The sequence below is a fragment of the Corvus kubaryi genome, unplaced genomic scaffold, assembly GCF_017639235.1.
Source record: "Corvus kubaryi isolate FWS band 111438036 unplaced genomic scaffold, C.kubaryi_AGA036_p1.0 133, whole genome shotgun sequence".
Lineage (NCBI taxonomy): Eukaryota > Metazoa > Chordata > Aves > Passeriformes > Corvidae > Corvus > Corvus kubaryi.
In genome coordinates this window covers 6,813,783-6,836,078 of record NW_024580667.1, presented here as the reverse complement: position 1 = coordinate 6,836,078, position 22,296 = coordinate 6,813,783, and the positions used below count along the sequence as shown (strand labels likewise).

The following is a 22,296-nucleotide window of genomic DNA, read 5'->3' as shown; positions in this document are numbered from 1 at the left end:
TTTTCCACATATACTTCATTGTGAATTCTACAGCTTTATAGTTCAAAAAACTATGAAAATGTATATATATGGCTCTCTCATTCAGGAAGAAAAAGTAGCCTTCTCTTTCTATCATCCCATTCAGTTGTTGTTACTTCTGTTCTTTTTTCCTAGTCTCTCTCTCTTCTGCTACTGCTGTCAGCAAAATCTGTGCTATCCCAGTGCATAAAAGACCCTCCAGTCTTCTCAATAAAAATATTTCAATTCAAAACTCTTTTTATATATTAACATAGTGCAATATCAAAATGCCTTTGAAAGCATCAACAGCCACAGCAATTAACTACAATGAGATACATCTCTAGGATAGTTTTTTTCTTTTGAGAAATAAAGATTCTGGGGCAAGAGCCAATTAGTGGACATACTAATCAGTTTCTGCGAAGTTGAGGTTGAGGTCCTGGAGATTTCAGAGTATTCAACATTATGTGCTATTAGAGTTGGAAGGAATTATTAAAATATGTGGTTTTGCAAAGTCATCTAAAATCTTAGATAGTGAAATTTGCTTGAATAGGCTGAATATCCCATTCACGGCTCTTACACGGTTTATCCATATTGTATTTAAACTCTCTCAAAATGTATTTCAGTTTCTATTAAAGAGGCTCTCCTTCTTCAATGGAAACCACTGCAATGAATATATTTTCAATTTCAAATTAAACACTAACCAAAAGGTTGTTACAGAAGAGGTCCACGTGATTTAATGTTTTGGGTTTTTTTATAATTCTGTAGTGTAACTACCTTGCTTGTAGCTACATGTTCTGAATAATAAATCAAAAGCTGAGAATCAGTCAAAATGATAACCAATCATCTCACAATGGGGTTTTTCTCCTCTTCTGAATGCAGAGCTTCAGGTTTATAAATTGGGTATTAATACAGAAAATATTAAAGTATTTCCAAAAGATAAAAATAAGAACTACCAAGAAGTCCTTCTAGAATACTGAAACCTATGTAGAAAACTTTCCTAAATGCTTACAGAGAGCAGCAACTGGATAGAAGAACAGGATAAAAATCCACTGAGGACTTTTAAATATAAAGATGCCATATCCAGCTCAGGAAATTTCTGAGCCACGAATCAGTGGACAGTAAGTGAGACTACTCAGATGTAGTTAGATACAATTACTAATGAGGTGGGCATGAAACAGTGAGTTACAAGATTCTAAATTCTAATTATAGAGACAATGTACAACGAATACGTAGCTTTGTAGCTACTAAATTCCTAATAGACACTAGTAATTCTGAAATTGTCAGTTTAAAAAATACATTATAAATGTACTGTTTTGAAGTCATATTCTTATCTATCTTTACTTTCTTTCTCAATATTTGTTTTCATATTCCCTTTTCCACTTTCCTTTGCTAGTTGAGATCTAGCAAAAAGCAATTTCTTACTTCTAGAATTTCACACCTATTGGGATTTATTTATTTATTCATAGTACATTCTTATATATATAAAAATTAGCTATTTTTGCTCTTAAAATGATTACCAGAATGTTGAAACAGAATCTCCAAATATTTTATCAAATACTTTTTCCTGATATTGCTTATGTAGCAGAAGAGAATTACAGGTGCCTTACAGGTTAAATTTTGCCAAGCAATATTATCCTTCCCCATATGATATAGAAATGTACCCATATTCACTAAAATGTAATGCATGACTCTAAGCTGCAGGTATTAGATAGCATATTCATTGCAGTATCCATCATGTATATGGACAGAAAGAAAAAAAAAAAAAAAGCCAGGAACAAGGCTAAAGAGTGAAAGGAGATGTTAAAAATGGGAAAATTAGGAGGCTGAACATGAATGAGTTAAAACTTAGTTCAAGCCATCGCTGCAGAAGAGAGTGATTTTGAGACTGAATTTAAAAGAGCCAGGAGAACCAGGGAAAAACTAGAAGTAGCGAAAGATGGCACAGCATAACAGAGAAAGCATTTCCTTGGTGATGTAGAGAAGATACAAGAGCACTGTGATTAAGAGTGTGAATAGAAATAAAGAGCTCCGAGAAATAAGGTAATTTTTAAGACCAAAGGTATTGGACAGAAATGGAATGTACTCTGGAAAGGAGTGGTCAATTATTAATGGACTAGAGGACACTTTTAAAAAGGTAATCATACTGAACATAATGACATTGAGGGGCTGGAGTAACATACAACACATAATGTACTGTGGAATTATACTTTCTTATTCATTTTGCAAACGCAATTCAAGTGGGAAAACCCATGCAAACCATGTAGTCATTTATTGTTATCATACCTCAGTATCTTTTAGAATGGAAACAATGTTGTAGAACCTTTGGTTTTTGATCCTACTATTAAATTCAAAGCAAGTTATCCCTAGTGAACTGAGTACAGGAACATTACACTTGCCCTAAAACACTACACTAAAAAAACCAAAAGTTCTCAGTGAATATAGAAACCAAAATTAATAACAAAAGTGTCACTCTCTTTTTACATGTCTAACACCTCAACAATGAAGGTCATTTGTTAAGCGTATGAAACAGGCTGTGCTGAACAGAAAAACACCTCAGCACAAACAACAAAGCAGCTTGGGATGCACACAGTGAACATGCCACCTTTATTAATCCTGTAACAGTCAGTCAATGCCTTTTTCATTTCATCCTCCCCTCATCTCACTGATGGTCTTTGACTTGCATCTGAAGCTGCTGCTCTCTCTGACACAATCAGTGTATGCATGATTCTTTTTTTTAAATTTATTTTATAAAGGAATCTTTTAAGCTCCTTATCTCTGCTCTCTCTCTCCCCCCCCGTCCCTCACCTCCTCCTCCCTTTTCTGGTTTGTGTTTTTTGTTTGTTTCTGACAGACAACAGAATTATTTTTAAAATTCTTTTGTTATTACTCCAGAAGCAAAGTATTAGAATAAAAACCAGAGAAAAATCAATATTAGACCTGCCTTATTTTTGCAAAAATATATTGAACTGAAATTGATATGTGTTCTCCACCAAATACAGCACAAACCACTTCAAACTAACAGACAGAAGACCTTCTCTCAAAAGGAAGTTAGGAAAATGTTTTATATGCTTCTAGAGTGAAGAAGTATCAACTGTAGTATGCAAGAATTGGCAATTCAGAAGCTGACACAAACAATATACTGGACCAACAGTTCATAAGTCACTTGTAATTTTGTTCAAATGAAGATAAAAAGCACGTTTGGTAGAAGCTGAAAAATATTGTTACATTAGCTAGGATGCAAATACCAAAGAGAGAAACAAATCTGGAAAGATTACAGCAGAAATAAAGGAGGTAGGAAAATATAAACATGGAAGACTGCCTATATAAACATCAAACAAAAAACCTGCATATCATATTTCCACCTGTCTCCACTTCTTGTGGTTTCGACTTCCTCTAAACACACATAACAATTCAACATGTATTAATGGGAGCTATGCTTTAAGTCAAACCAGATTTTTATTATTTTCTTATTCATGCTTAGGAGGTAAACATTTTTTTTTTTTCCTTTCAAAATATTTTCCAAATGACTTGCAAACAGCCCTCAGAACTAATTCCACAACAGATTGCTACTGTTTTCAAGTAAAAACTTTCAAGTAATAATTTTTGGAAAATTCTATTTTGTACTCTTTTAAAACACACATCTGTTTTCTAAAGTTTGATGCCTCACTACATCATCCACAGTTTATTTAAACTACTGTTTCAGCTCTAATGACACCACTATCAAGAATCTGAAATTTCCTTTTTCCATTTCTAAGAATTATTTATTCAATCAAAATAAATCTATTATTCCTTTGCTACAGTTAACTAAGTTCTAACAAAACAAATGCTTTCTGTCCAAACACCATGTTGTTCCGTACAATCTTTCTATTTTTGAAGTTCTTATTTTTACTATGTGTTATTATGCTTTCAGGACTGGAATTTCTAAATAAAGCTTGATCATTTAAAAAATTTTTTGTTACCCTCCACCCCAAAACTATTTTTTCTTTTAAAAGGTATTATTTCTTCCTCCTTTTTGCTTTAGCTCACTGATCACCACAGCCTGTATTATTAATGCAGACTGTGCAATAATACTAACATACCTGTATATAATAATATTGCTTAGAACACTTATAAATCTTACGAAACTATAAAGCAAAATTCCTTAATACTACTGTATATAGAGAGAGATGTCTTTGCTGTAGGAAATAAACATGGAAAATCTAGGAATATTTTCTTTTCTATACTTGGATCTGAAGTCCGTACATGCAGACCAAAACTAAAAAGTACACGTTGCAGTATCTTAGAAGAAGAGTCTTCTACACAAGCATTACAATTCACAGCTTCTATTGCATCAAAATCAGTAGGGGAAATAAAGAAACCAGGACTTTCACGACAGTAGAAATACGCAATCCGGACTTTGCAAAGGTCACTGCTTCAGGTAAACATGCAGACCTCCCTGCCATACAAAAGTGAACTAACAAACAATACACAACATTTCCTACAGACCCTGAAAACATACAATTCTAATAGCATTGTTGAAAACAATAGAAACAACAACAACAAAAAGGTTACCTACTATCTCACAAAACAATGATTTGGGCAAAAGGACATTCAGGAAGCAGAAAGACTCACTGGCTCTGCAGGGGAGTGGGCAATTAACTGTTCATTCACTTCTCAAAATCAATAGAACCATTTGTCACACACCAAAAATATTTTAGATTTTACCATATAGAGTACTATATGCACCTGGGGGCACAAAGGTTTTCTCCACAGAAGTCTTAACACTTTCTACTAGAGTAAAACATAAAGCTATTTCCTGAAAGTTACAGCTACACTTGGGCACAGGCATTTTAGGGGCACAATGCATACCCTGCACATATTATTCGAAGCTATCTTAATTAAAAACCCTCTTCTGTTTTATTTTAGCTGAATAGAACTCAACCATGTGATGGTGTAAGGCAGGACAGGAAATCAAGATAAATTATATAAAAGTAGTGTAATTAAAACTCAAGGAGTTTTAATTGGAAAATGCAATCCTTAAAGTTTTCATCATTTTCGTGTATGTTTAACCAACACTTCAGGTAATCCTCTGGAAGCCATTATATGTTAAAGGGAATGTATCCTGTCACACTGCACATAAAGACAAAGAAAGATAAGATGAAACTACAGGGGCCAAGGAAGCTTCCCTCGTTGATGAGGCCCAGCAAAACCACTGAGAAAGCTGAGGCTCTAAACTAAACTTTCTCTCCTACTCCTGAGCACATGAAGAAAAAAAGCTGCTGCTGCGACATCAACATGCAGGATTTCTTTAGGGTTTTGCTTTTTTTTTTCTGGCATTAGTAATAATTCTCATCTGGACACAAAAAAATATTATTAGATTAGCATATGAAGCAGACAATCTCATCTTTGCTGTCTTTTTAATTTATTAATGTCAAATCCAGATAAATTATTTAGTAATAAAAATTCTTAATAAACTAAGATTTAAAATAAAGTAATACTATCTAAAATTACAAAGCAAAATTTCATCATACTATTGAGAAATCCACCTGTTATACAGAGATGAGGAAAATTCTAACAATAACACTGTTCAGAATGATGCTATAATATTATCTCTAGACAAATACTTTAAATTGCTTTTGCATGCTAAACTGTTCTGTTGATTTGAGAAGTTTTTCAAAAGACTTGAGTTCTATATCAAATTTTTATTTGCATTTCAGAGGTTTTAATAGGTGTAATGAAAGAGTGCTAAGAGTGAATTGCTTGCTTTCTCAATCTCAGACTAAATTCACTTTTTTTGTGTGCATAAAGTGAAAGGCCTTTCTGAAGTGTTTGAAATGGGGATGCATAATGACTTCAAATGGTACAAATCCTCAAATTACTTCAATTTCTGTTCTCAGATTAAGAAAAAAATGAACACCAGTCTATTTACCAGTAAGGATTTTCATTAACATTGTGTGCTACATTTTATCTAGCCCTTCCTTTGCATCAAATCCACTGCTGATACAAGCAATTCTGCACTGTTGCCTAAATTCTACAGGCCAGAAGGGGGATTAAAATTTACTCAGTAACATATTATGGATATTTAAAAACAAAAAAAAAGTTCACGTTGAAGGAATGTGTGCCATTCTTTGCTGTATCTACATCCATCTTTAACATACCATACACATACTTTATGTTCAAGAGACTCAGTGGCACAAAATTACTTAAAAGAACATTTTAAAATATTATATATCCTTTATATTTTATTTTATATTTTTTGTAGGCCTTGAACAGTAGGCTATTTAACAACCAAGAAAACAAGTTTCTTTCAAGAGAGGCAAAAATACTCGAAACTGCAAAATTCAGTGATTTTTTTTTAAGTGAATCCTCTCACTCATATTAACAAGGTTTTAATTTTGGCAAGACCAGATTTCAAGTACAGTTTAGAACTTTTATAATAGACTTTTTAAAAAAAGAAGCAGCTATATTACTGTTCAACTTTGAAAAAAAGAAACTCTTGGTAAGAGTGCTTTTCAAAAAAATACCGATGGAACTTAAAATAGCACTGAAGCTAGTTAAAAGCATCTAAAATAACCTATAAGAAAAAAATAGTCAAGGTAAAAGTGTGTTATTGAAGGTATGTACAGTTGTCTGTTCAAAAATACATATACCAATAATGTAATCAGGAAATGACTGGTATAACATTTCCATGTTTCTAATAGGAAAAAAAAAGTTACAGAAACCTTACACTTTAAAAGTAATGCAAATCAAGTTCACCTATTAGAAAATGGTTTTGTTCTTAAATATTTCCAGCCAGTTACAGGTACACTCATGATTATGACATTATCAATTTATTCAGAGTTACTGGATTCGATCTGAATATACAGCAGATAAAGTTATATTTTATCTAGGAATTTTTACTTTCTGAATAACATATTACCCTATCTTATCACTCAGCAAGGAACACACTAATAGTTCACATGGGAAATTCCACATTACATTTCCAGTGTCCCTTTGTTTAAACAAGCTTTACAGCTATTTTTGAGTAAAAAATTAGTGTTGAAAAGGTCTTACATAAAAATAAAGGTTTCTCTCATGTTTTTTAAGGTCAATTAAGAATGAAAGTTAAAAAGGGATGGGAAAGTCAGTAAGTAATTGCTTTTTATGACAAACTCACGAATTGTCATTACCCATTAGAGGTGGAAAAAATCCCCACCTTCATTAGTGAATGTGAACAGGAACTTGTACAGGGATTAGATAACTGCCTAGGTCTGTGGAGCAGAGGAAGCTGAAAGCCTGAAATTGCACTTCTGAGCTCCTGGGCTGATTCCTGCTACCTGCCACCTACAAGCAGCTGGGACTGGTTGTAAGTTTTGCTAAAAAATGGTCTAGACATGATTTAGCATGCTCTAAATCCTGCCATTATTGAAGAGGCAGAAGACAGAAGCACTCCTGGTGAGGCTGATCATGAATTGTGCTTCTGCCTATAGACTGTTTACACTGGGAAAAATGCCGTCTCATGATTATGCAAAAACCACCTGCTGATGAAAAGAAGCATCCTAAAAAGATTTCATGTCGGGGAAGAGAATGGGATTTGGAAATAAGGTGGAAAAGGTGCTGACTAGAAGATCCTGGAAGTAAGAAAAAATCCTGTAGATCAGAGAATTAAAGAATATGTCAAATTGGGACGGATTGAGTCCATCTCCCTGCTCCTCACAGGACAACCTAAAACTAAATCATATGACTAAGACCAACATACAGACTCTTCTTGAACTCTTACAGGCTTGGTGCCATGACCACTTCACTGGGAAGCAGGTTCCACTCACTGACAATCCTCTCATTGAAGAGCCCTTTCCTCATGTCCACTCTGAACTTCCCCTGACGCTGCCTCATAGCACTTGCTTGTGTCCTGTTCAACAGAGAGATATGTGGAGACAAGTAGCAGGTGATGCCTAAGAATTTTGGTCAGTGATGTCCAGTATCTGTAAATGTAAAGCAGTGGCAGAGCTCAAGCTGATGGCAGCAGCAGCCTCTCTGTCCTGGCAGGGAAGTTGAGACCTCATGAGCTCAGCTGCGGGGGAAATCAAATGAGTGAGCATGTGAAATAAAGTAGACTGAAAACTCTGATATATTGAAAACTAGATCCACTACAAGTTATTGCTTACCCATGTGAGTACTAGTATTTCTGACAACAAAAACTCTTGAAAAAGAATCTAAAGTAAACATTCAAACAAAAAAAAAAGAAAAAAACCCACAAAAACGAGTTAGAATTGCTGCTGGGGTCTACACACAAAGCAGTGACAGGAAACAACTGCCATCTTGACAGACCTCCAGGCTCAGACAAGAAGCCATCAATTTTCCAGACTGTTATTGGAAATGTAAAATATATAAACACACTTGAAAATGTTTGCTTCATCATTTTTCAAACTGTTCCTTGGAGACATGGCATTCAGGAGAGCTCCCTAAGAATTCCAGAAGACTTGCACTTAGCTTGATTTTTTCCATCTCTGCATTTCCTGGTTCTGACCTCTGGTGGCAGATTTTGCTATTATATTATACTTAGTCTGAATCCTAGGGATTTCACTTAGCTCTAAAGAAACAGATCCTAGCTTTCCAAACAGAGCAAGATTCTATTTAAATGAGAACACCTGAGCTAACACGTGGGACTATCATTATACTTGTTGCCCAAATTATATCCATCATGATCTGATGATTAAATGTGCAGATAATTCAGTATTTCTGAAGTTTTCCAAATTCTACTTTAAATTCTGCCATAAATTCCCCCCAATGCTGACACAATGAGATATTTTCTGTGTTAAGTATCTTACATTAGAAATATTACCAAAAAGTTGGAACTAAACTTCTATTTGGTTGTACTTAACTGTCTTCTGATGCCTCTCCAAAAGAGGACTTTGCCATAAGGTAAACAGGACAGTATTTAGATCACAGCTTCTAGGTAAAACAAAGATCTGGTTTAGTTCAAAGGAAAGCAATGAAACAATCCTGCAATGCTGTACCACTAAATTCTGTGGCACAGACGAACCCTGAGGGGTCCCAGAAAGGAGGTCTCACAGCAGGTTTAAAGAAGTTAAATTGCTGGCAGAAGACCAAGAGTATGGCAAATTCAGGGTCTAGAAAACCACCATTCTCAAGGGCAAGACTGTCAGAAGGATTCTGTGCTGGGTGAATAAATTCAACTTAATTTTATAGGGAGCTTTTAGTGACTTTTCAAGTTAATTATTTTAGTTATGAACTGACTGACAAAGTCCCACACAGAAACTCTGTAAAATCTAAATAAAAACACCCAGAAGACACAAGCAAAGCTGCATTACAAAACTTCTGTAAAACAAGAGTAATGACTGGATGGTTAGGAATTTCTCACAAACTAATAATGACAAGGTTGAAGGCTGAGGTGAAGCCTCTAATGCTTAGGACCCAAATCAAATCATTATGTGCCAGTGAATACTGTCCCCATTTACCACTGCTTCATCTCAAATTATTTCAATTCAAATATACTGAAGCTTGTCAGTTTAAATGTTAAAGAGTAATTCTGCACACAAAGTGTGTTTCATATAACGTGGAATGAAGAAAATATATCTCCTGCCAAAAGAAAAAAAATCTACAAGCTTAGAGATCAATGGGTTTGATTTCAAATAACAAATAATTTAAGGCAGCCAAACTAACAGACTCACCTTTCAGACAGGACCTGTCAAAAGCTTATTTACAGAAGTACGAGTCTGAAAATATACATAGATTTTGTTCATCCCCATTTTTTCAATGCTTATATTTTCAGCACTGTTTTTCCAACAGGAATAGAGGTCACCCTCACTCAGTTTGCAGGTGGCAGCAAGTAGGGTTAGAGCATTGATCTGTTGGAGGGTGGAAGGCCCTGCAGAGGGATCTGGACAGGCTGGATTGATGGGCCAATTGCACGAGGTTCAACAAGGCAAAGTGCAGAGTTCTGCACCTGGGTCACAGCAACCCCAGGAAAATCTTCGGGCTTGGGACAGGGGGGCTGGAAAGCTGCCCAGAAGAAAAGGACCTCGGGGTGCTGGTCAACAGCAGCTGAACATGAGCCAGGTGTGCCCAGGGGTCCAAGGCCAATGGCACCTGGCCTGGATCAGCAATACCATGGTCAGGGGCAGGGATTGTACCTCTGTACTCAGCACTGGTGAGGCCACACCTCAAATCCTGTGTTTGATTTTGGGCCCCTCACTACAAGAAAGACATTGAGGGGCTGGAGCGAGGCCAGAGAAGGGCAAGGAAGCTGGAGAAAGGTCTGGAGCACAAGTGTGATGAGGAGCAGCTGAGGGAGCTGGGAGTGTTCATCCTGGAGAAAAGGGGGCTCAGGGGAGACCTTGGGGACCTTATTGCTCTCTAGAACTACTTGAAAAGACTTTGTAGTGAGGTGGGGTTTGGTCTCTTCTACCACGTAACAAGTAATAGAAGAGGAGGAAATGGCTTCAAGTTGTGCCAGAAGAAGTTCAGATTGGATATTGGGAAAAATTTGTCACTGTAAGGGTTATCAAGCACCAGAAGAGTCCGTCTAGGGAAGTGGTAGTCACCATCCTTGAAGGAATTTAAAAGACCTGTACATGAGGGGCTTAGAGACATGACATTTGTCAGTGTTAGGGTAAGTTGGATTCGTATTTAGCTGTTTTCTCCAAACGAAATGATCTATGATTCTGTATCATAAAAGTTTCTTTTCCAGGTACTTCAGTGTTTCACAATTTCTTTTTTTTACCTCAAACCCATTTAAGGCTCTATATTTTATGTTCTGTGGAGGTAGTAGGTAGCAAATAAAAATGAAAACAGTGAGATAGGAGTTTTGCCTGGGATCAATACTAGGAACTGCTCTGATAAACCAAAATGGGAAGGAAACACAGCACCCTTCTTGGTCAGGTGTTTAATGAGATAAATCAATAACACAACCCCCAGTGCTTTCATAAATATGAACAGAAGACAATGGGTAGTTTTAAATGAGAATTTTGAAATGTCTCAGAAAATTAACTTGAGGATTATTTTATTTGTAAGTGAAGCTGGGTATTTGTAAGTGAAGTGTTATTACAAAGAATACATCAAGACGAAATACAGATCTACAAATTCAGGCAAGCCTTCGGTAATTGCCAAGCAGTAACTGCCATCTGAAAACTGTCAACATAAATATTTTCTGTTGGACCTTTCTTAGTGTTCATTCAGGAAATTCAAGGGTTCAGGTTTGAGAAGTGAATTCCTGTCCCAAGATCTTAATGAGTTTATGAGCACTTTCTCAGTAAACAAGATAAAGGAAGAAAACTTTTCTTGAATTTTAGCAGAAAAACTGCTATTCATTCACCTCTGGCATTTGAAAATGCTTCACTGATTCAACCAGAAGTGGTGAAGCACTGACCAAACAAGAAGGCACTGAGTGAACAGGTTTGCAGAGCAATGACTATCTTTTAATTTGAGACAGGTCACAGTTAAAAAAAGCAAAACTTGTCTGGCCACACTTTGCACAACTGAAATACTAGGTCTTGCAAGTACCCTCCTGAGTGACAGAGTAAGAATTCAGAATGGAAGGATAAATTTGAAGGCACACATGTCGTGAAGCTACTAGGAAGAGTGAAGATAGGGAAACTGAAGTGAAATGTGACATAAAAGAATAGACAAGGGCAGAAGATAGAAGAGAAAGAACTTTGACAAATGATGGTGTGAAAGGCAATGTTATTCCTTCTTGCCAGTATGGAGCTCGAGAATCATAGTTCATATCTCTTACAATTTCTGACAACTGATGTATGAAGCAAGTATATGACGTATCCAAAGCCATATTTGGTCAAATTTGCAGGATCATGATCAAAATCTTTGGAAAGAGGACTTATTTAATTATTATTTTTTTTTCAGAAGTTATAATATTCAAGTCCTAGAAGATGAAAGTTTGCAAAGATTGAGAAAGAATGATTCCATGATTTCAACAGAAGACCAACATATTGTGTGAAAATTGCTTCTCCATGACAGCACCATGGAAACTGGCAGACCAAAATCAACTAAATCTAATGAAACTTTTCTTTGATAATTAGACGGAAATGAGAGTCAGTTTTCTAAAATTTACAAAATTGAAGAGAAAAAAAAAATACTTGAATTGCTCTTGATTTCTTTCTTGCAGTCCCCTAGAGAAGTAGATTTTACTGAAAATCTTAAGGCAGTTGCAGTATTTTTAATGGTACCCAAAAATCATAATACAGCTGGCAGAAAATTGAAAGGCTACTAAGAAATGAAAAAGAAATAATATTTATTTCATTTAGTTAAAATAGATGGGATTATTAAGTTATAACTCCTCCAGGTATCTGAAGAAAAAATTACCACTTCTATTTTATATGAATTATAAACTTGTTTTAATAGGTAGATGACAGCTCTTCAAGAAATACATGGCTGGAGGCAAAAAATAATCACTGGCTAAGAACTGAATTCATTGAATTGGCATATTAATTGCTATTTGCAATTCAAGTTTATCTTGATTATAATGAGATTGTCTGGTGGTTTCCCCAAAGGATCCTTAAGTGAATGCTTTCCATTTGTTAATATCTGTTGTGGCTGTAGCACAATTTTGTCCAGATTCTGGTCAGGTATTCACATTCTGCCAAATTGGTAGAATTACAATACTATTTTATTAGTTATTGCATGCAACTGTAGTAGACAAATCTTTCAAATTCAGGAAGATGAGATCTGCAAACTGGAATGCAAGATGAGGACTGAATAATGGAATTATATTTTTTTAGCAAATTTTAGCAACCATGCTTTGTAGAAATGAATTCATTTATTTCAACTTATACATTACTCTTGATGGTGGAGGTGCTGAAAAAAACCTGCAACTGATCACAAAAAAGTTCCTGAAGAAAATAAAATCTATCCTATATAATAACTTCCCATTACTCTAAAATATCTGTATAGTGTCTAAGGAGAACAAAACAATTACAATAGTTTTAAACACCTTGTTTAAAAGCTGTGTGAATCACCACTGCAACACATTTGATGTTAAATAATGGAGCAGGGTTCATGCTTATAGGCACAGGGTTTCTGTCCGGGAGTGTTTAAGAGAAGTCATTATTCAATAAAATACCTGTCACTTGAAGAGTAGATTTGAAAACACGGTGTTGAATAAAAGTATAATTTTGCAATAGATTTTTAGATGTTAGACAGAATTAAGTACCCAGAGGCAAACTCAGACTGTAGCGCCACATATACACAGATCTTTTTTCCCCAAAGTAATAAAAGTAAAGCACATTGCAGTACACAATATGACCTTTGGGTCTCGTACTTGTCAGAAGTTATAAAAATTCAACTACTGAAATTCTCATTATAAAGATTACTTGAAACAAGTTTTATTAAACTACCACAGCTATTTAAAAGTGAAAAAATAAAATAAAATAAAATAAATATGTAAAAATCAAATATAACCCCCCCCAACCTCAGTGGAGCAAGATGCCATTTGTGATAAAAATGACCAACTGCTGTAATCTAACAATCCAGGGTTAAATTTAATGTTTGTTTCAACTTTTTTTCCAACTACAGTAACCTTCTAAGAAATGCCATCACTTACTATTTTCTTTAATAGGAAGAGGTAGAAAAAGAAAGAGAAAACCAATGGCTCTTTTTTTCTATAACTAAACCTGAGGCCAATAATAATAATAATATAATAGATGCCAAATATGGCTTATGTTAGATTTGTTCTTCTAATACTTTTTAAAGGCAATGTATGTACTATTTTCAAAAATGACTGAACAGAGAAAGAAATCTATGATTCTAAAACAGTGGTGTTTGAATGTTAATCATCCCCTACAATCAACACAACAGCTATTGTCAGCCATGCAAAAATACACAGGAAACAGTAAACACTCGACAGAAAAAATAATGGAAAAAGCAGGCCATTAAGATCAGGTAGAAGCAAAATGCACAAGCTCTTTCACTCCAAGCACAAGCTTAAAAAAACAACTCTCTTAAAAAAAATTACAATATTGACAGACCTGTGGAGGAACCTGCCTCCTCTTTTGGTCAGGGGATGTGACATACACAGCTTGTGCATATGCGTAACTTTTGAACCGTGGTTTAGGAGAAGGCGAAGGTCCCTGGGGTACACTGACTGTGATCTACGAATAAATTAGAATGGACATATGGGTAGGAGCATGGATTGTAGAAGTAAAGTATTGGTTTTAAGAGTAACTGAAGAAAAAGAAGCAGGAAGGTCATCCCCAGTTACATTTTTCAAGGACAGTGTTGGTATTCAGCAGGCAGAACAGAATGGTATTAAGGAAACCTCTCATTTAATCTGACACCCTTACAAAAAGCAACAAACTGTCAGGACTCAACACCAGCAGAATACCAATGCAAAGTGAAGCTTCTTTATAATTTACAAGCAGAGGCTCAAAAAGCAAGGGATCTTGTGTCACATCTCGAATAAACAGAGCCAATATCTGCTCAGTACTCTAAAAGAGAGTGAGCATCCCAAACCAAACATACAGATTAAATTCAGGCAAGTACACTAGGTCTAAAATGTACTAAACACTTCAGCAGAGGCTGTCTGGTGATATCAGTAAAAAACAAAACTGACATTGCAACCATAAATTAATTCCAAGTATTAGTTAACTTTTGTGAGAGGACAACTGTAAACTGAGAAGAGATTATTTTAAAATGAAAGTCAGTGTAAATAAAATGCTAAAAAATTCAAAAAGTGTCATGACTATGGAGAAATGTCAACAGCTATTCTCTAAAAAGGTAAAGATGCTTGTAAATGCAAAGCCTCCCCAAATTTCTTTGTTTTTTCTTGAGGTGGCCTGCCACAATCCAAATGCACAATGCTGTACAAGAGAAGTTGAAAACACTTATTTGCTGAATAGTAATTTTTAAAACAGTCTGGTGTGAGATAAAAACCAGAATGAAAGTACATGCAGACAAGTACAACTGACTTGCCTGGGGTGAAGAGACTTTGTCCATTATGCCCATGGGTTTTTTTGCTTCCACTGGCCATTTGACATCAAACTCATGGGGTAGGCAGGGAAACAACCACTTTAGAGCAGCAAGATGAAAGCAGAAAAGTGAAACTCACTTCTTGTGAAAAATGCTGTTCATGTACCTCTATGTGCTCTTCTCTAGTGACCCTTGAGTGTCGTGGCAACATCTCCACCTCCCTGATGGCTTCCATGGTGACTTGCTGGGGCAGGACTTGAAAGAGCGAAGTCACATACATTAAGATGGACTTTTTATCTGGACAGGCAGTTGCAACATCTGGAAGGCAAATTAACATGTCATTTCAGTTTCCACATTAGACAGAGAAATAGCCAATTAGTTTCATGGAAAGTTGATAGACTAATGAGCAATCTATTGTTCACATGAATTCTCTAGAGACTAATTAGAACCTTAAAATCAGTTCCAAAACTTCAGAACAAATTCGCATATCAATGAGAAGGAGCCAAAGTTTATAAAGGTAATTTTATCTCATTCAGCATGAACTTTCTGTCTATATTTCTTAAGTCAAAATGCAATTTGACACTGATACCCATAAAGCAGGAGTAGACACAGGAAAGGTCTATTTGCTTGTGCTGTATAAATACTGCAATTACAAAAAAAGTAAGCACAACCTCATTTTCCTAGTCGTGCCTTGTGCATTGTCTCCACATCATTTAACCACTGAAAGCAGCAATGATGTAGGTGAAAAAAAATTACCAGTTTTTCTAGTGAATGGGTTAATAAAAAACAGCTATTGAAGTCAAACTGTAATAAAGCTACGTAGCTTTTATATTCTACTTAGTCTTGCATTCTTCATGAAATTTGTGGAACATCAAAGGAACATGGTATCCAAAAATACATAATAGAATAACTCCTCGAAAAAAGAAAAAAAAAACCCCTGTACAATCTCTATGGTCTTTAGCAGTCAGTACAGGAAACTGTGTGAACACAAAGACTATTCCAGATTTTGCACATAGCCATGTTGTGTTATACATCAGCAGGAAAAGAAGTTTCCCTGACTCAACAATTCAAGTCAATAATGATTTGTAAATATGTAAGGCACGTGGCAGCTCTTTGAAATAGAGGCTTTGTTATTTGCCACTGACGCTTACTTCCTACACTCAGTCTAGTGAATCAAGATATAAAAGGACAGTTGTACAAGAAATCTATCATTAATTCCATAGATGTTTTAACATGAGTGCTGGCAGAAAGCCAAAAGCTATGAGTTTTTACTGTCTTAGATCAATCCAATTTTAGCCAAAATTTGAGTTCACAGAAAAAAAAAAATCAATAATTCTACAAGGTGGCATCTCATTCTCTCTTCCTAGAATGTGGAATGCACATGAGGGAAGGCGCCTTACATTAAAAGCTTCACGTATATTTGGAAATTAAGAAAAGACATTCTATCAATAATTTTGGTTTGGTTTTCTGACCCATCTCCATCTCTTTGCTTGGTACTTTCTGAAGGACAGCTGAAGGTTTAGTTCTACTTAGCACTGGCTGGAAAAATGGCACAACATCCCTCTAACAGTCCCACTTCCATAATATAAGCATTTTACTGTAACCATCTTCACGTCTTTAATGTTCTAACACCATTTTTTTATACTTAGTGTCCACTAGTAATTGATGTTTACATGCATATCCATGCCTTCCTACAGGGAAGAGCACACACTGGATGAACAGACATCAGTACCAGCTGTGACTTTTCTATTGTTTGTTCATTATTTTCCTTTTCAAAATGTCCTGTTAACCAAATGGGAAAATACCTTATCATTTATCTACAAAAATATATTACAAAATAAATAAAATTAGTATCTAGTGAATAACATACATGCCAAAAATTGTTTACCCTTTCTATCTGACAAGTAAAAAGTACATATGCAGCTGCCAAAACCCACTGGCAAATAGGAAAGGATTTAATTATTTAATCACAACAAATAGCTAAACAACCATAGTTACAAAGCCTGGAATATCAGTCTGTCTCTCAAAAGTCTTTTTTACGGGCTCCTGAATTATCAGAGCAGGAATGGCTTCTCCTATATTATGCTTTTGTCTTCATATCTTCTTCTTTTGAACCCTAGTCCAATGTACTATCTTTACCACCTGCTGAGTTTGATGGCTGTTTGAAATCCTAGTAGCTAGGCAGTAAATAAATTGAAATTCAAGCATTTTCATGCAAGAAAGTTTACTATTTCTTTGTAAATATGTCTACGTTCATTTGTGGGGCATAAATATCTGTCAAGCCAATCTACACCTCCTAAAAACTAATATCAAACTGTTGGAAAATACAGAAGACTTTTAATAAAACTAAGTCAAGATATGTAAACTATGCCATTTTTCCAGTCCTAGTTTTTAGAAAATGATCCAGGTTGTTGGTTTTTTTTTTTTTTCCCAGACCAATTCGTTTTCTCAAATTCAACTCAGAGGCAATTCTTTAACAATATTTTCATCAGTTTTCTTGACAAAGACTATCCATAGTAGGATTGAAAGGAACAAAAAGAATGAAAAAATATTAGACTACAAGTCAAAAAGGAGTTTAAAATGGGAAGCATTTAAGGTTAGATTTTTAACATGTTTAAATTAGATTATTAACATGTTTATCAATAAAGAATCTGAAAGGCTTTGGAAAGTTCTGGAAACCATTCCAGTTCTTTAATATGATACAGTTACACAAAAGTACTGGAAAAGTTTCCAACATGAGTGTTCCAGTTATTGAGAGGAAACTTTTTCAGTACAAAACTTTATGATGACAGATTAATATTTTTCAAAAAAAACCAGCGACTTACACTGAAATGTGTCACATGAAGCATATGGTTCAGACAACTATTCTTGATACCTTTTATGATCCATGAAGTTACTTATGAAGACACGTGGTTTCTTTAAGCACTCTTTATAATCAAAGAAACAAAACTACCTTGCAAGACCCTGACTTTATGTGCTTCGCCTGAAAACATATTCAAACCCTGACCATTTAGAGAGATTAGTCTGTCCAGGGAAGGTCTCCAGTCAAATTCACAAAATACAGAGAAATAAAACAAAACACTTATTTTGATATATGGGCCAAAAATGCCTATTTAAGGAGACACCATAAGAGCTCATTTTTGACCATGAATTTTAATGTACAATAAGATTCTGTTCATCTAGAAAAGCAGTTATTTGGTGACAAGTACCAAAAGAGCAGAAAGAATCTGAGTTCTCCTCAGAACATTAAAACCATGAAATGTAACGCAAATCCACTGCTGTTTAAGTGCAGATGCCTTTAAAGGGTTATTACAGGTTTAATTTGGGAAGCAATTTGCCTGATAGGTCACTGCAGCTCGATTTTTATTAGCAAATATTCTTTGTTTTCTGATGAACATAACTACAAGCCTGATTGTTTGTTAAGGATGAACACAATTAACCTGAAGCGTTCTCAAACAAATTATTTTCTAACAGTGCCAAAAGAGTAAGTAAGTATGTCAAACTCTTCAAAAAGTAATCCAGCAGCCAATTTTTATAAGCCTTGCAGTCCACAAGTGGTTTGGTTCTTCCATCCCTATCTTTGGTCAATGAACAAATCCCTGTTAACATTCCCAGTTCAGGTGCAAAGAATCCTTTGTAAGGGATGTAAAAATGAGGGTGATATAAAACACCTAAATAAGTTCAATACCAAAAACTACAGATCTAGCAACATAAACAAAATCCAGCATTTTGCTACACAGTATTACATTATGTATACAAAGCCACACACAAAGCACAAGTTATAAATCTTTATGAAAATGTTTCTTCCAATTTTCAAATACACAGCTACTTATATTATATAACTATTCCTTTTTAATAATATTTTGTTTTCTCCAAGCTCTGACCAAGTAAAAGTTCTGACAGTATTTGTGCTGATTCCACTTAGTCTTCGTATCAAACTAGTAGCAAAATAACCTTGAAAGAGGAGAACTTAAATGTCTTCTGCATTGCAAGAAAGATTACATTTCTGTACATAAATTGCTGATCTGGTTTCTTTAGATTGAGAGAGAAATTCTGAAACATATTTTACCTTACATAGTGCTGAGAAGCAAGATAAGACCCGAACCCTAAAAATACAAGAAATCCTTTGTCCTCAACAGAAGCAGCTAGGATTTTCACAGAATCACAAAGTAGAAAACATAGAAAACTAACTTCTAAATCCTATACATCACCTAATACTGTTTCCTTCTATTACAATAGTAATAAAAAATCACAATATTTTAATATTATCTGTTTCTACCCCAAACGAGATTTTAAAAACTGTGCTAAATAAAAAACATTGCTTTCCCTTCCACAACAAATTTGAGATTCTCAAAGCTGATTTGAATTTTCAGAGATTATGCAGTTGTTCCCTCTGATAAATGAAGGCTGTTATTATTTCTTCAATCAATGTGGGGTTTGGGGTTTTTTTAGTCTTTTTAATGATACTAATACAACATTAATACTTATTACAAGTTCTGAAACAATTCTACTGGTATTTCCAAATTCATCTGTTTAGAAGGCAGAAGCTCTCAGACTGCTGAGACAAGACAGAAATCTAACTAATACATAAATGATTTCTTTTTACAATGTAAACTCATTACAGGAGATATTTCCACATTCATCTGTCTACTCCTAGTGTGACACCAGCCTCAGCCACAGTATCTAAGATGAGGGCACAGAGAAGCATTTATAAAAGTGCAGCCACAACTCACATGTAACTTTTATTTATTTTACCTTTTAGCCTCAAGGACAAGGGTGAACTTTTCAAAGCATGTTCAAAAATCTGTGGTAATCTGTCTGACAAGGCTCACCTAAACATTGTGAAAGAGTTTTCACAAAACCCAGTTTTGTTCTCATTTTGATTTAGATGAATCTAAATTTGCAATTGAAACTGTATGAAAGTGCATGAGACTGTACTAGTAGAAATGAAACTGCCTAGGCTTAAATTGCAGGAAAAACAAGTAAGATTTCATTCCCAAATGGATTCATTAGAAACCTAGGTAAAAAATACCTTTAAAGCATGACCCCCATAATTAAGGGGGGGGAAAAAAAAAAAAAAAAAAAAAAAAAGAAAAAAAAGGGGGGAAATTTTAAACTTGGTGACTTGTCCTCCAAATGCATACTTCTGGTCATTTAGCAAGTCTATTTGCAAACATTAAGCTATGACAGAACCATGAGGCCTGTCTTAGATTTGCTTTTACTGGTGATTTGATTCCCTGAGTGTGAAAACATGAGCCTATATATAGTTCATTTTTATTCAAATACCAAGAAAAAAGCAAGATTATCAGGCAAAGATGATAAAGTGTTTTGCTTAAATGTATACAAAATTCTGCCTCAGTTTCCACTTGGTATCAAATTGACATTTTCCCACAATCCATGTTTATACTAATGATATGATAATAGCAAGAAGAATAGAAGTAGTAATGGTTTACTCTACTGACACTCACTGCTGCCACTAAGATCTTGAAACAATAAACTCCACAGTCTCTGAAAAGCCAGCCAGTAATTGCAGTGTTTACTCACAATTATTGACCTTTTTTGCTTCTTTTTTAAACTTGTCATTATTTTCTTCCCTGTTTTTTACTCCACCAGTAGATTGCATGTTAAATTCAAAACAAAAGCAATTTTCACCAGTAATCTCAAGGAGTAGCCCTGGACTTGCAGACAGACAAAAATCAGTGTATGAAATACTGCAGAACTATAAATATTGAAATGTGGAAATCAAAACTGATGATTTTAAAACTTTATTTAAAAAAAAAAAGTTAAAACAAAGGTCAATATTTTTCAAAGGCAACTCAATGGCCTACATGAATAAGCATAGTGATCACAGTACTATTTTGCTGAATAAAATTAACATTTTACAAAATTAACTGCTGGCAAAAGGCACCAATTGCACACAGACAATTAAGTGAGAGTGGAAGCCTGTAAGACAGATCACTTACACATAGTGGCACTGTTTTTTTCTTCTTTTCTGTAGATATGAATAGCCATAAACCTAAACCACTATGAAACTCCCACAGGAAAATGTTAGTTTTTAAACAGAGATTTCCTTAAGAAAGTAAGTGTTTTAAACCTGATGGTTAATACCCACAGAGTACATTGAAAATGCTGACCTTTACAGGCTGTATTGAATAAGATCACAACAGCAGCATGAAGAAAATATTTTCAGAAGATTAACACATTTGAGTCTGCCTTTTAGAATTACAGAGACAGGTCCAGATTTGTGGGATTAAAGTGCTGCAGAATTTAGGTGTATCTGGTATTAAAATATTTGGTGGCTGAGAATACCTTTAGTCTATCTGAATGTCTGTTCTGATTTGCTGCATGAGTGTGGAGGAATTTTGGACTAATATGCCAGCACTATCCTGGCTAAGTGAACTTGATGTTATCTCTGTTTATTGAACCTGCAAAATCAGACTTAATACCTCTGCTGAACAGTAAAGGTGTTGCTTATTCTTTTTCAGGCTCCTTACAATATTAAACCTTGATTCAGTAACACCACAACCTTTGCACCTTAAGCTATATCTAAAATAACTGTCTTCTTAGCAGCAAAGACAGAGATAGAAAGAAGTGAAGTCAAAATGGCAAAGGAATAAAACACTGGTTTTAAAAATTTGGGGTATGATGTTAACATTTTTATTGTATAATATTGTATACTAGTATTTTTGTCGTTGAGTAGGAGTGAGCATGGCTCTCAACAATTTGCTGAAATAAAAAATAATAGTCAACAGTTAACATACTCACAAAACTGTTGTATGCTACTGAATGCTGCAGTTTGATTTTTCAAAACCTGGAAATGCAGTGAATGGTGGGGTGGGGGCGGAAGTGCCACAGCAAAGAAAACTCAAATACACCCTGTCACCTACATCCTACTGAAGAGTCCTGAAAATGAAGACAGATCAAGGGAGGTATGGTGTCTGATATCAGGAATATGGTGTCTGAATCAGGAATAGTGTTCAAAAATGGTAATATTAGCAGTCACCAAAACAATAATTTTCCTAAGAGTATTTGAGATATTTTCAAGCAGGCTAATATTTGAGAAAGCAAATGGGAAAATATTTCAAAATACTGTACATTTTCCACTTTACTTTTATGAATATTTAGTCTAGAAAAATTGCACAGGTAACTATGAAGAAAAAAAAGAAAATTAGAGACTGAAATTCAGTAACTAAAGATTTTATAGCTTCATATGGAGATAAATTCATTACTTTTATTTCATTGTAAAATCTTTCATAAAGATAAAATTATATAAGTGGAAAAGGGCAATTGAAACCTAAACAGCCAATTCCAAACAGACAATTGAGAGAGCTGTGTGCATAGTGGATGGGTGATTCCATACTTGGAAAGAGAAGATAATATTTCTTCAAGTGCAATCAAAAA

At 34.9% G+C, this 22,296-nt stretch overlaps 1 protein-coding gene across 10 annotated transcripts in view; it reads right to left on the bottom strand.

The window, feature by feature from the left end:
- The window catches only part of DMD (dystrophin), a 1,181,561-nt gene that overhangs the window by 734,325 nt on the left and 424,940 nt on the right, over positions 1-22,296 (bottom strand). For 7 of the 10 annotated variants that reach the window (XM_042035506.1, XM_042035543.1, XM_042035536.1 and 4 more), the window contains 2 exons: positions 15,035-15,213; positions 13,956-14,078 (listed from right to left, as the gene is read on the bottom strand). In XM_042035506.1, the coding sequence (XP_041891440.1) occupies positions 13,956-14,078; positions 15,035-15,213 (302 nt within the window). The remainder of the gene's footprint in view (positions 1-13,955; positions 14,079-15,034; positions 15,214-22,296) is intronic. The other 3 variants (XM_042035517.1, XM_042035557.1, XM_042035566.1) reach the window with 3 other exon arrangements.